Source organism: Dermochelys coriacea, chromosome 1 (genome assembly GCF_009764565.3).
Source record: "Dermochelys coriacea isolate rDerCor1 chromosome 1, rDerCor1.pri.v4, whole genome shotgun sequence".
Taxonomy (NCBI): domain Eukaryota; kingdom Metazoa; phylum Chordata; order Testudines; family Dermochelyidae; genus Dermochelys; species Dermochelys coriacea.
Genome location: NC_050068.2, coordinates 26,974,552 through 26,988,538, shown reverse-complemented (window position 1 = coordinate 26,988,538; position 13,987 = coordinate 26,974,552). Strand labels below are relative to the sequence as shown.

General features: G+C 49.2%; 1 protein-coding gene across 1 annotated transcript in view; it reads right to left on the bottom strand.

Moving 5' to 3' along the window:
- The window catches only part of PIWIL4 (piwi like RNA-mediated gene silencing 4), a 100,301-nt gene extending 100,020 nt beyond the window's left edge, over positions 1-281 (bottom strand). Inside the window, exon 1 of the mRNA XM_043504170.1 lies at positions 119-281. Within this exon, the coding sequence (XP_043360105.1) occupies positions 119-193 (75 nt within the window). The 5' untranslated portion in view covers positions 194-281. The remainder of the gene's footprint in view (positions 1-118) is intronic.
- Between the last annotated feature and the right edge of the window lie 13,706 nt (positions 282-13,987).

Here is a 13,987-nt window from a genome sequence, read left to right as displayed (position 1 = left end):
CCCGCCCCGCAGCCACGCCCCAGGCACCCCCCCCCCACCTGGGCACGAGCCCCTCCCCAGGGCACCCTCCCGCCCTTAGGGACACAGCCCTCCCCGCGGGGCACGTCTCTCTTCTTACCTCCTGCCTCGCCCCCGGGTTCTTTCTCATCCCGTAGCGCCTCCTTGCCTGTAAAGATACCATTCCTCCAAGCATCTCTTCCCTCACTAGGTCCGTCTAGGGTGCACAGATAGCAAGTGTGAAAAATCAGGACGGGGATGGGGCGTAGTAGGAGCCTATATGAAAAAAAAAAGCCCCAGCTATCGGGACTGCCCCTATAAAATCGGGACATCCGGTCACCCTACACCCATCCCTCCTCCTTCCCTTGTACAGTTCCACTGGCAGCCCCACCATCCCTCCCTGAGGTGTGTTCCACTCCCGGTTGCTCATCCTTTCTGGGTTGATTTATCTGCAGCAGCATCTTGCTGATGTGGCACAGCCTGGCTGAAGGCAGCATAAAGACAATGAACCCCTTTGTTCACTCGGAATCCTGCAGAGTAAAAGGAAATCCACTTCTTCCCTTCCACTGGCTACGTCAGGGGTTGCATTTCAGGAAGGAGAGCCAGAGAAGACCAACACCCCCTGCCGTCCGCCTCCAAGCATAGGCATGAGGAGAGTGCACAGGGAACAGAATGTGAGGACACAGACCATGAGGACTGTGGGCAGACACAGGGCAGGATGGGGAGGGCACAGAGACCACAATAAGCACAGTGAGGAAAGGGCCCAGTGAACACTCAGCGTGAGGGTTGGAGGACTCTTGCTTCTTCATACACTTTCACTCATTCCTTACCCTTCTGACTAGGCTCTCTCCTTCCAATGAATCTGGAACAGCCTCCATGCTCCAAGTATTTTCCCTCCATCTTCTTCAGATCACTCCTTTAGACCCACTTTGTTCTCAGAGCCACAGGCCTTGGCCCATCCAAATCCCCTTCTCACATTGCCTCTATGTCAGTGGTTCTCAGACTTTTGTACCAGTGACTGCTTTCACACAGCAAGCCTCTGAGTGCGACCCCCCCTTATAAATTAAAAACTTTTTTTAACATTTAACACTAGTATTATAATATTTTTTTATATTTAACCACCAGTTTGAGAACCCCAGCTCTATGTCTCCTTGTGTTTGAATCAGGTTGTGTATTTTTGGGGTTTGTCTGTAAACCCTGTGGGGCAGGCAGCGACGTCCCCGTTTTAACAAAGCGCTGTGTACAGCTTTGGTGCTTTGTAAACCTGAGAGCTGAAAAGGTATGGAAAGGTGAAGTTTCCAAATCTGACACTCTCTTTTCATATCCAATAGATAAGTAGGGCCAAGGTCATTTCTCATGTAAATCCACTGCATTCCGTGATGACCCATAATTTAGATGAGAAGCTAGATTTTTATTACAAATAATAATAATAAATAATTTGATAACAGTAGCATCTAGATGCCCGCCAGGTCAGGGCCCCATATGTACTGGGCACGGTGCAAATATAGAAAATGACAGTCCCTGCCGCTAAGAGTTTAGGATGATTTATGTCAGGATTATGTTAATCCAGAAAAAGGAAGAAGAGTTTATGTGTGGAGGTGTTCAAAGATTAGCTGGCGTCATAGACAGCCTTCCAATTCCCTGTTCACAGCAATTACAAAAATCTAAACAACAATCTAAGCCTGATATTCACTGTATATGTATAATAGTCTATCTTTGCTGGGTCCTTATTTGCAAAGATTTATACATTCTGTATAATATTTTCCTAACATAAAAACAACATATATCTCACCAAACAAATATAAGATCATGTTTATTTTGCTAAATTTGTCACCACTGTGGAAGTGGCTGGGGATTATTATTTTTGAAGTCTGATGTTTTAAATAGTTATTTTCTTCAGTTGTGGGTATCCAGGTTTTGCTAGTAACTGGAACCTGTTAAAAGCAAATGTAGGTCCGAATCCTGCAGTGAGTTTTGCATTCAATCTGTAATCCTTCTGCCCGTCAGAGTTGGCAGCAACAAGGGCCGGGTTCAGTATCTAGAGGTTCCGTTTCAATAACACAATGCAAAACTGGCTTGAGCCTCCACCCAGTGACCTGGGACAATTACATACCACCATCCTGGGTGCCTCTAAGAGGCAATACTTCCCCTCTTGCAAGCACAGAGTCTGAGTGTAGCAAAAGCCTTTTAATAAAGGAGGGAAACAATGCGGCATTATGTTGGGGAAACACCACAAACAGGATTCATAAACACCAACCATGAGCAAAAGACCCACCCCCAAGTAGGTTTGGCAGTGTCCTTTTCCCCTCAGGGTCTTAAGTCCAACAACCCAATAGTCACCCCCCCCCACACACACACAATTTCTGTCCTTGGTCAGTGCAGCCCCCTAGAGGTCAGAAGTTAATCTGCAGAGTTTACCTCCCAGCCTGGGTGGAAGTGGAGGGATGTATGGGGGGCATCTTACATGCTCTGCTGCTTGGGTCAATTGCCAAGTGCTATACCTCTCCATGGGGTTCTGCTGCAGTCTTCACCACCAGCTGCACCTCTCCGTCAGCTGCCCTGCTATCCACTCCATGCCGCTCCACCAGCCACCCAGCTATCTGCTCAGCTCTCCACTCCTCTAGCTGCCCAGTTATCCACTCCACTCTCTGCGCTAGCCATCCTGCTGTCCGCTCACCAACTTGTCTTCAGGGCCCCCCCACTTAACACAGCTCTCAGCAACTTCAGCACTTTAGTGATTTCTAGCCGATAGTAGGGGGAGCTTCAGTGCTGGTGCACCACTAGCCCAAAGTAGGTCTAATGCTTAGATTAGTGATTTTAGCTCTTCAGTATATAACAACATTCCTAATGGAGCCAGAATTAGCTCTGTTATTACTCAATAGAGAGAGGAGAGGTCAAAGTAGTGTTTAGGGCCCTCAGAAGAGGCCCACACTACCAGATACACATCCCCATCCCCAACCTCTCTCAATTCCCAGGGTTCTGAAACCCATGTCCCTTGCCTAGCGAGTGCTACTTAGTTGAGGGTTTCAGAGTAGCAGCCGTGTTAGTCTGTATTCGCAAAAAAGAAAAGGAGTACTTGTGGCACCTTAGAGACTAACAAATTTATTTGAACATAAGCTTTCGTGAGCTACAGCTCACTTCATCTGATGCACTCAGTGGAAAATACAGTGGGGAGATTTATATACACAAAGAACACGAAACAATGGGTGCCACCATACACACTGTAACGAGAGTGATCACTTAAGGTGAGCCATTACCAGCAGGAGAGCTGGGGGGGGGACCTTTCGCAGTGATAATCGAGGTGGGCCATCTCCAGCAGTCAACAAGAACGTCCGAGGAACAGTGGAGGGTGGAGGGGGGGAACAAACATGGGGAAATAGTTTTCTTTGTAAAAAAGAAAAGGAGTACTTGTGGCACCTCAGAGACTAACAAACCCATTTGAGCATAAGCTTTTGTGAGCTATAGTTCACTTCATCGGATGCATTCGGTGGAAAATACAGTGGGGAAATTTATATACACACACAGAAAACATGAAACAATGGGTTTTATCATACACACTGTAAGGAAAGTGATCACTTAAGATGAGCTATTACCAGCAGGAAGGGTTAGTTGAGGGTGAGTCCCTCCATCATAAAATGCCAAGTACAGTTCTACTGTCCTTGATTCACATAACCAGGTTAACAACCCTTTATTACTCCTGCCCCAATAACAGAGAGACTGGGGATCCCACAGCAGTCAAAGTGACCATTTGGGCAAGCAGTTCATCATGCGAGGCAGGGTGGGTGTGCCCATGCAAACGAGAGTGCCCATGCAAACGAGATCAGCTCCTGAAGTCCCTCACCACCAGATGTCAGGGTAGAGCTCATTCTGACTCTGCTTACAGATTGTAAGGGACTGCGGAAGACTTTGTTACAGCCTAGCCAGGGAACTTCTGTTTTCTCAAGCCAAGAGGTTACTGTGGGACATAGATAGCTGCTTCGTTATTGTGGGATAAAGATAGTTTTTGAAGGACACAGCTGCTTTGTTATTGCAGGATAGAGATAGTTCTTGAGGGACATATCTGCTTTGCATGGCCCTTCGCCAGGTAGTGAAAAGCCCCCCTTTAAGAAGTACTTAATTCTATATTCATGAGCTGTTTTTGTGTAGTGCTTATTAACACTGACTGTCTGCCCCTCCGTTGGACTCCGTCTCAGGCAAAGCTCTGGTGTGTTGGGTTCCCCGCCTCTGTGACTGCAACGCTTGGAGTCCCTGATGCGGGTGGGTCACTAACCTTCAGTAAAGCCAATAACTCACAGCTGTGCGTAAGCCTCGTTTTTCTCAGAGTACTCCTGCCGGACCTGTGGTGCTTTAAGCACCTTGGCCCAGAACATTTGGCGCAGCGAGCAGGGTACTCTGAGAAGCGATGCCACTTTGGCCGAAGGTAGGGCAAGTGGGGAAGCTGTCGCTGTCCCTACAGCGCATACCAGGATGGCCCTCGACAGAGCGCTGGGGGCCGGTAGCACGGGTTATGGCCGGGTGGGCTGCCCCGGCGGACTGGCCGAAGTTCCAACAGGCTGCAGGGGTCACGCCCATGCAGCTGGTTGAGGGATTACACCGGTTGCGAGCGAACCGGCGGACTGGGATGGAGCGGTGGGCGATTGGGGAGCTAGGGTGGATCCTGCTGACTGCTGTCTGGGCCCAGGATGAGGAGGTGCTCCGCTTACAGTGAGCACTGAAAGGGAAGACTCAGGAATGCACGGCGCAGGTGGAGGCCCGTGCCGGGGCTCAAGAAGTTGTCACCTCTCAGGCGGAGCACGCCTAGGAGCTGACATGACGCTGCGAAGTGTTGGTTACCCGAGTAGCAAATAAAAGGCGCCTCAGGCACGGGTGCCAGCCAGTCACCATCGCCCAGGTGCGTGCGGTGACCGCTGCCCCCTCCTGGGACCCCGAGACTTGGGATGGGAACATTTGGGACTCCTCATCCTTGGACGAGGGGGGGGAGGAGTCGCCTGCTGTGGCTCTGGTGCGCCCGGTCTGGGAGTTGCGGGTGCAAGGAGGCGCCCTACAACTAGAAGTTGTCTGCACGTTTAAAACAAGTGAGTTGCAGGAAATTGTGAAGACGTTCTGACAGGAACCCGGGGAGAGCATCCTGCAGTGGCTCATAAGGGTCTGGGACAATGCAGGTAACACAGTTTTGTTGCTTTCTTATGAATTTCAACCGTTGGGAGTCCTATCGCAAGACTCTCAGGTGCGTGCACAATTGGCGAACCCGCCGTGGCCGCAGGCCGGGGGGCAAGACATCGAAAGCCCCTCGTTGTACCGCTGGCTGGCGGTTGTAGTGGAGGCGGCCTACCCCTCGGTGGGGGAATTGGAGGCACAGGCGCGCCCCTGAAAGACCGTTCCAGAAGGGGTGCAAACCCTCCTCCAATTGGGAATGGCCTGGGCTGTCTCCACGGGTGGGGAGATGGGGCCGGACAACGTACCGGTGACAAAATCAATTAAAGCCACAGTGTTACGCCTGGCCCCTGATGAGTTAAAACCTTCCCTCCTCGCCGTCGTCATGGCAGAAAATGGGCGCATGGGAGACTTCGCAGCCACCCTTATGCAATTGGAAGCCGCCTTGGTGGGTGCTAGGCCAAAAGCCATACAGGCTGCGAAGGGGCAGCAAGGTGGGGGACAAAAGAAAGGGGAGTTGTGGGTGCCCCAGAAAATTTTGTGGCTAGATCTCTTGCAGGCTGGTGTCCCCCACAAGAAAATCAATGGAAAGCCAACAGCAGACTTATACAAGCGGTAGATGCAGCTGCCCCCTACCAAACGTAGTGCTGGAGGAAAAGGGGAGAAGAGTGTGGAGCAAACCAAGCCCACGGAGCCTTCTGCTCCACCAGCCGAGTGGAAACTGCCACGCCCATCCTGAGGGCGTGGCAGGTCCTCCGTTCCGTGTGTCGCGGCAGCCACACACGGGAGGGAGGCAGGGGACCAACGTCCCTATGTAGCCCTAGCAATTCCCTGGCCGAGGGGAAGAGTCCAACACGTGTTGGTGTTGATAGATACGGGCGCTAAGGTCATCTTGCACTCCGCGCAGACCCAGGGCCGAGCCACTGTCGTTAAAGGCCTCGGAGGAGCGGAGACCCCGCATATGAGATTACTGTCACTCTGACCCTGGGGAAGGCTCCCCCGTTCCGGGCCACTGTTTTGGTGGCCGCTATTGAAAAATACATACTGGGCATCGACGTCCTGCGGGGTCGCTCTGTGGATACCCAGTATGGCCTCTTTGCGTTCGGACATCCCCGGTATGTAAGTGTGCCTCGGGTACGGGAGGTACGGGCATTGACAATCCTACGGGGCTCCCCCCGGTGGGAGCCTGTGGTGTTGCCTCTCCCAACTACTGTTGTATCTAAGCAACAGTACCAACTCCCTGGCAGAGAGGAGGAGATTACCCAGACGATCAGCACGCTGTTAGAGGCCAAGATTATTCGGCCCACCTTAAGCCCGTACAATAGCCCCCTTTGGCCAGTACGGAAACCAGATGGGACTTGGCGTATAATGGTAGACTATCGCAAGTTGAACAGGGTCAGCCCTCCACTGACGGCGGTCGTGCCAGATATGGTGACCCTGATTGAGCACATCGCGGCAGCTGCCTTGCCCTGGCACGCCGTAATTGACCTTGCAAATGCTTTCTTTTCTATCGCCATCGCCCCTGAGAGTCAGAAGCAATTTGCCTTTTCGTGGCAGGCCCGCCAATATACTTTCTGTGTTCTGTCGCAGGGCTGGAAGCACTCCCCAACTATTTGCCACCAGTTGGTGAGTGCTGACCTTGCCCAAATATGGCTGCCGGACGTCCCGTTGTTACCATTACATTAACAATGTAATGGTATCCGGTCCCTCCCGTGAACTGGTGGCAGATGTGTTACACGCAGTCGTTACTGGCTTGGAGGCGCACAGAAGGACTCTAAACCCACAGAAAAAACAGGGCCCCGCTCAGACGGTAGTCTAGCTAGGTATTATGTGGGTGGGACCAGATCGGCAAATTCCTCGGAAGGTGCAACAAACGGTGCAGGGTTATCCCCCACCCCAGACGAAGAAAAAGTTGCATGCTTTCCTCGGTCTACTTGGGTTCTGGCGTGCCTTCATTCCTCATCTAGACTTCCTCATGCAGCCTTTGCTGGCCTTGGTACAAAAGGCAGCACCCTGGCAATGGCAGCGGGGCCATCAAACTGCCTTTGACTTGTGTAAGGAGGCCCTGCTCACTCATGCTCGGCTCCACGCTCCCCAGCCTGGGGTCCCCTTTGAGCTCGAGGTCACCACGGTGGCGAACGTGGCCTCTTGGGGGCTATGGCAGCAGGTAGGGGCCCAGCAAAAGACACCAATCGGGTTCTGGTCCCGTATGTTGAAGGGGGCTGAACCCCCCTGGAAAAGCAAATCCTGGCAGTGGTCTAGGCATTGCAGAATACTGAGCACATAACGGGCCCCACCCCGGTCATCGTGCGCATGCCCATTCCCCTGGGGCACTGGGTACGGGCAGAATCGGTCCAAACGCAGACAGGGGTTGTACAAATCGCAACCCACTTTAAGTGGAAGCATTACCTACAACAGCGCATGCTGCTGGGCCGGCCCTCCCTTTCTACCCCACATGCCCTGTTACTGGGGGCCGTCATGTTTGAGCATGTGCCCTCCCTCATGGAGGAGCTGCTCCCAGTGGAAAACCCCGTGCCCACCTCTCCAGTAGAGGAGGCCCCCTCAGTGGACCAACTGTCCACTGAGGAGCAGGAACATGCATGGTTCATGGACGGGTCAGCCTCCTATACAGCGCAGGGAGCCAGGCAATGGCAGACCATAGCCTATGCCCCCTATGCAAATGTTGTGGCAATGGCTTGGGGAACAGCCGGCTCCAGCCAGTGGGCTGAATTGTGGGCCACCACCCTAGCAAACGAGGGTGCCCCGCCACGGGTTTACCTTTATATGAACAGCTAGGTCTTATACAAGGGCCTCCGGACCTGAATAACTGTGTGGAAGGTGAAGGGTTGGAAACTCGCAGGCCGACCCCTGTGGGGAGCGGCGCTCTGGCAGCAGCTCCTGCACTATGTCCGATGGGCCCCTCTGGCTGTGCAACATGTAGACGCCCACACAAAGGCTAAAACCTCCGAGGCCCACTGAAATGCGGCAGCCGATGCCATGGCACGGGGGAAGGTCTTGCAGCTGGCAAAATGGTACCATGTGGAAGGAGGCCATCAAGGAGTCCGAGCAACTCAAATCACAGCCCTCCGCCAAGGCGCCTCCCTGCCCTTGGCGGCCTGTCGGACGGTTCGTGCCAGTTGTCCGGTTTGCTCCTGCTTGGTGCCCATTGCCCTCCGGGGAACAACCGGCAGAATTGCTCGGGCTGCAGGTCCCTGTCAGGATTGGCAAGTGGACTATATTGGCCCCTTGCCTCAAGAGCGGCGCTGGCAGTATGCCTTTATGGCTGTGGATACATATACTGGCCTGCTGTTTGTATATCCCAGCGCCACCGCGGCCACAGCTACTACGCTGGCTGCACTACAGCAACTGTGCTCCCACTATGAAACTCCACGCACTCTAAAGAGCGACCAGGAAACCCACTTTACGGCGCAGGCCATACGGACCTGGGCCGCAGACGTGGCAGTGAACTGGCACTACCATCTTCCGTATACGCTTACAGCAAGCGGCCTTATTGAGCGCCTGAACGGGCTCTTGAAGAATCAGATCCGTCGCCTCACCCCCACCCATAGGCTCCGCGGGTGGTCTGGGGTGCTGGAGCAGGCTGTCTGGCTACTCAACAATCATTCATTGGGTGGCCAGATGCCCTTCCAGCGTCTGGTCTTTCCCCCTGCCGTACATGCCCACCTACGGGTAAATCTTATACAGGTGCCGGGTGTGATCGATCCCGCACAAGGCGTAATTACCTTTTATGCACCACACCCTTATGCCCTGCAGCCTGGACAGGAGGTGAACCCCTGGTCCGCCCAGTCGCAGCTCCAATGTGAGCCACCATGCTTATTTTTCATCACACCATTGGTTTCAGGCTTACATTTTTATCCCCCGTATTGGTTAAGTTCGGACCGCTCGTTGGGTGCCCTCTCTTGCACCAATGCTGTAACAGAGCCACTGCTATGGAAGCAAGGGAAGGCCCTATGTAACCTGTTTCCTTTACCTCCCGCAGGCCTAGAAACCAGAGCCCCGAGCAAAATCAAGTGGCACGTATTGGCTAACATGTGGTGGACAGTACCACAGTGGAAATCGCAAGCCGCTGTAGTCCTTACCACCGGGAAAGAATGGGCATACATACTCCCGGAGGGGAAAAACTATCCTCCCATGGTCTCACTCTCCCGCTTGTCTCTCCTTATGAGCCTCACTGCTAAAGGAGCTGCCACCTCTTCCATAAATGCTTGGTTGGTGTTAGCCCAAAGTGCTGTTAATGCAACATTGTTTTGCTTACTGCATACATATGCCGTGGGTGCCGTGATGAAAACCTGTTTCATTGGTGTCTGCACTGTCCTGACCCTCGTCCAGCACTATTCCTTGCTAAAAACAATTAATAAGACTATTACATATATGGATTTGTATGCTTTGGGTCCCGCCCAATATAATTTAGATGCGTCTATGTATTTGTTTCGTTTAGCCAATGTAACTGTTGCCTTCTTTTGTATGTTTTTTGTAAATGCCAAGCACGTTGGGGTAAATCACACCCATGTGGAGTTAATCTGTAATGAAAGCACTAAGGTTTCATTTGCATACGGGCATATAATATTGCCCACAGGATGGGTTCTCTTATGTGGCAGGACCGCTTATTCTTTCATTCCAGCCAATAGTTCAGGGGGCCCCTGCGCCCTTGGCCGTGTGGCCCCCCTCATTTTTCCACAACCTTCACAAGTCTCAGCCTGCCACCGGAGAGACACCATCCCTCTTAACTCCACCTGTAAAGCCAACGTAACATTTTTTTCCAAGGCTGAAGCTGCAGCCCTTGCTTTTTCATTGATTGGCATTCCTGGGTTGGTGGTGCATAATTATCATGCGGTGGAACACCTTGTGTGAGCTGTCGCAAAAGGTATCAACCTAACCTCTACCAATCCTCACACTCCTTTCACATAAGTTGGGCAAGGTACACCAGGAAATGCTGCAAAATAGGCTAGCTATTAATTATTTGTTACTCCAACACGGCCATCTGTGCCAGAAGTTTGCTGATATGTGCTGTTTTAATGTGACAGACACCAGGCCCTCCATTAAGGCCAATTTACAACGACTCCGTCAGTTGGCGGTGGGGATCCACCAACAGCAAGAAAACACCTGGCTTTGGTCCTGGCTCTTCACGTTACGGGGTTGAGCCGCCCATCTTGTTCAAGGCCTATTTATTGGCCTTATTTGCCTTATTGGCTTATACTTTTGCTGCCTTTGCGGCCGTGGCCTAGTTTCCCAGTGCTGTGTGCGGTTTTCCCTCCACACTGCATCCTCGTGGTCCTTAGCGTCGCTCGAGAAACCGAGGGGAGGAGTGTAAGGGACTGCGAAAGACTTTGTTATGGCCTAGCCAGGGAACTTCCGCTTTCTCAAGCCAAAAGGTTACTGTAAAACATAGATAGCTGCTTCGTTATTGTGGAATAAAAATAGTTTTTGAAGGACTCAGCTGCTTTGTTATTGTAGGATAGAGATAGTTCTTAAAGGACACAGCTGCTTTGCATGGCCCTTCGCCAGGTAGTGAAAAGCCCCCCTTTAAGAAGTACCTAATTCTATATTCATGAGCTGTTTTTGTGTAGTGCTTATTAACACTGACTGTCTGCCCCTCCGTTGGACTCCGTCCCAGGCAAAGCTCCGGTGTGCTGGGTTCCCCGCCTCCGTGACTGCAACCCTTGGAGTCCCCATTGCGGGTGGGTCACTAACCTTCAGTAAAGCTAATAACTCACAGCTGTGTGTAAGCCTCGTTTTTCTCAGAGTACTCCTGCCGGACCTGTGGTGCTTTAAGCACCTTGGCCCAAAACACAGATCAATGAGGCTTTGGGCAGGCTCACTGGAGGACAGTGGACGAGAAGCTGGATATGAGTCAGCAGTGTGCCCTTGTTGCCAAGAAGGCCAATGGCATTTTGGGATGTATAAGTAGGGGCATAGCGAGCAGATCGAGGGACGTGATCGTTCCCCTCTATTCGACACTGGTGAGGCCTCATCTGGAGTACTGTGTCCAGTTTTGGGCCCCACACTACAAGAAGGATGTGGATAAATTGGAAAGAGTACAGCGAAGGGCAACAAAAATGATTAGGGGTCTAGAGCACATGACTTATGAGGAGAGGCTGAGGGAGCTGGGATTGTTTAGTCTGCAGAAGAGAAGAATGAGGGGGGATTTGATAGCTGCTTTCAACTACCTGAAAGGGGGTTTCAAAGAGGATGGCTCTAGACTGTTCTCAATGGTAGCCGATGACAGAACGAGGAGTAATGGTCTCAAGTTGCAATGGGGGAGGTTTAGATTGGATATTAGGAAAAACTTTTTCACTAAGAGGGTGGTGAAACACTGGAATGCGTTACCTAGGGAGGTGGTAGAATCTCCTTCCTTAGAGGTTTTTAAGGTCAGGCTTGACAAAGCCCTGGCTAGGATGATTTAACTGGGACTTGGTCCTGCTTTGAGCAGGGGGTTGGACTAGATGACCTTCTGGGGTCCCTTCCAACCCTGATATTCTATGATTCTATGATTCTATGATCAGCACAATAGTTATAAACACTCAGCACAGTTCTCTTATCCAAAGTAAATAGCACTTACCCCTATTCTAATGCAATCGTCCTTCTGCCAGGTGGTTAATGGCAGCAAAAAGGGATAGGTTCAATACATCTAGGTCCCCACTTGAGAAACTGGCTTGAGCTCCCACCCAGAAATCTTGGGAAAACCAAAGACTCCCTGCTTGGGTTACCCACTGGCAATTATTCCAAAACTGTGTACAAACAGGAAAACCTTTATTATGGGAAAAGGAACATAGTCATAAACCCAGCAACAGAGTATGTATGTAAATAAAGAGTAAAATATCTCATCCCCAGCCTTCTAGTAACTTTGACTATACTCTAACTCCTTTCCCATCAACCGGTGAGAACGTTGGATGGGTAGTGATCCCTTGACCGTACCACCTCACCCATCCACCAAACCCTGCTCACAGTTTGGATTACACAGGTAACCAGCACCACGAACGGCACGCAGAAGTCAATGCAGAGCATTGAGCACATGTATTATGTGCTCACTTCGGCCTAACTGACTTAAAGAGAGGATGACCATATTCTTCTCTAACAGAAGAGTCCAATTGATATAAAAGGGCTACTTTATTGCTACCGATTCTTTAGTTGAGACATTTTTGCTTGATAATTTGTGAAAACCTGACCCCACTGAAGTCAGAAAACTCCATTGACATCAATGGGGCAAGGATGTTGTCCATTATATTTATTATAATGGCTATGATCATAATTCTTATGGCTTTCAATAGTATAATTTCTAGCAGTGATGTCAGATGCTATGGAAAGTTCAGCTTCATAATTTTTTATTCGTCTGGCTCCTCTTCACATATCAAGTTTTTATTTTTGTAGCTTGTGGGGGTGGTTCTATATTAAGCATATAATGATTTGATCATACAAAGCCCAATCCTACACATAGTGAAGTCAATCAGTATTTTGTCATTGCTTTAGAATTTGTAAAGTACTTTGGGACCCCTCAAAATGTAAGTTGCTATATGTTAAATATTATTAACAAATATAAAAATAAATATAATGTAAATTCCAACTCTTCTGTCTGTGTTCCATTCATATAAGATATTGTTTTTCCCACTGATTGTGCAAGAGTTCCCCTTTTCATAGCCTTATCTGTTTTAAAGGTAAAATGGTTTGTTTTCTCTTTGGGGATTGGTAATACCATTTGGCTAATTATTTTTGATTTTTTGCAGTCTCACATTGAGTCCTCAGTAACAAATCTGAAATCACACCTAAAAGCCAAATAAACAAATAGGTAAAACAGCTGCAATGCACTTTGAGCCTGATTCTGTCCTTACATTGATGTAAAGCAAGTGCAATGCTATCCAAATCTGTGGAGTTATTCTGGTTTAAACGAGATCAGAATCAGCCTCTGTATTCACATACACAGCTAAAGCTCTATTATCTTGTATACAGGAGCAAGCTATTATAAATATCTACATCAAGTTGTTACCAGTAGCTAGAGATTTGAAAATATAATAGGTCAATAATATATTATTTGACTTCCTATTATGACAAAAATAAGACCAATCTGAAGTAGAAGATGGATCTTAAATTGTTTTTTAGTATTATTGCAGTGTAGTAAGAGCACTTCCACAGTAATTAATGTCCTGCTGTTAAAAAGACTTACACTTGCTTAGTTTTACATATTGTACATAGTCCATTAGAAATTATATTTCTAATAACAGAGTCAGTACAGATGGAGATACAGGAAGCGTTAACTTGGATCCTGGCACATATCAGGATAACACGGAATTAAATCACAGAAAAAGTAGCTGAAAATGCTGTATGAAATGGAAGAATTGACACAGAAATACCCTTGAGTAAATGGGAATTCAAAAGCTTAGTGCAGAAAAATATAAAAGAGGAATGGCAAGAAAATTAATGAAAAAGAAGGAAAAGATTTTTGAATTGAGGATAAAGGATATTTCAGGGCCTGGATAGGAACAATGAAGTGCTTTTGTTTAGAATACTAACTGGCTATGGTGGCTTAAACAAAAATATTTTTCAAATAAGTAGACACCAAGATGGACTATGTGTGTACTCACTGTAAGGTGGAAGAAACAGTGGATCACCTTTCATGTAAAGGCTTTGATGAAGAAAGGGAAAAGCTTTCAGAGAAATTCAAACATCTTAAGGTAACAAAAAATTAAATTATGTTATTTGATAAAAATGTTGGGGAAATGGGGTAATATTAGAAATTGGTTGTTGCATTACCTGCAGGACACAGGGTTGACTGAGAAAATATAAACTGTTAAGTATTTAGGAATTATAGTTGATGGTGGCT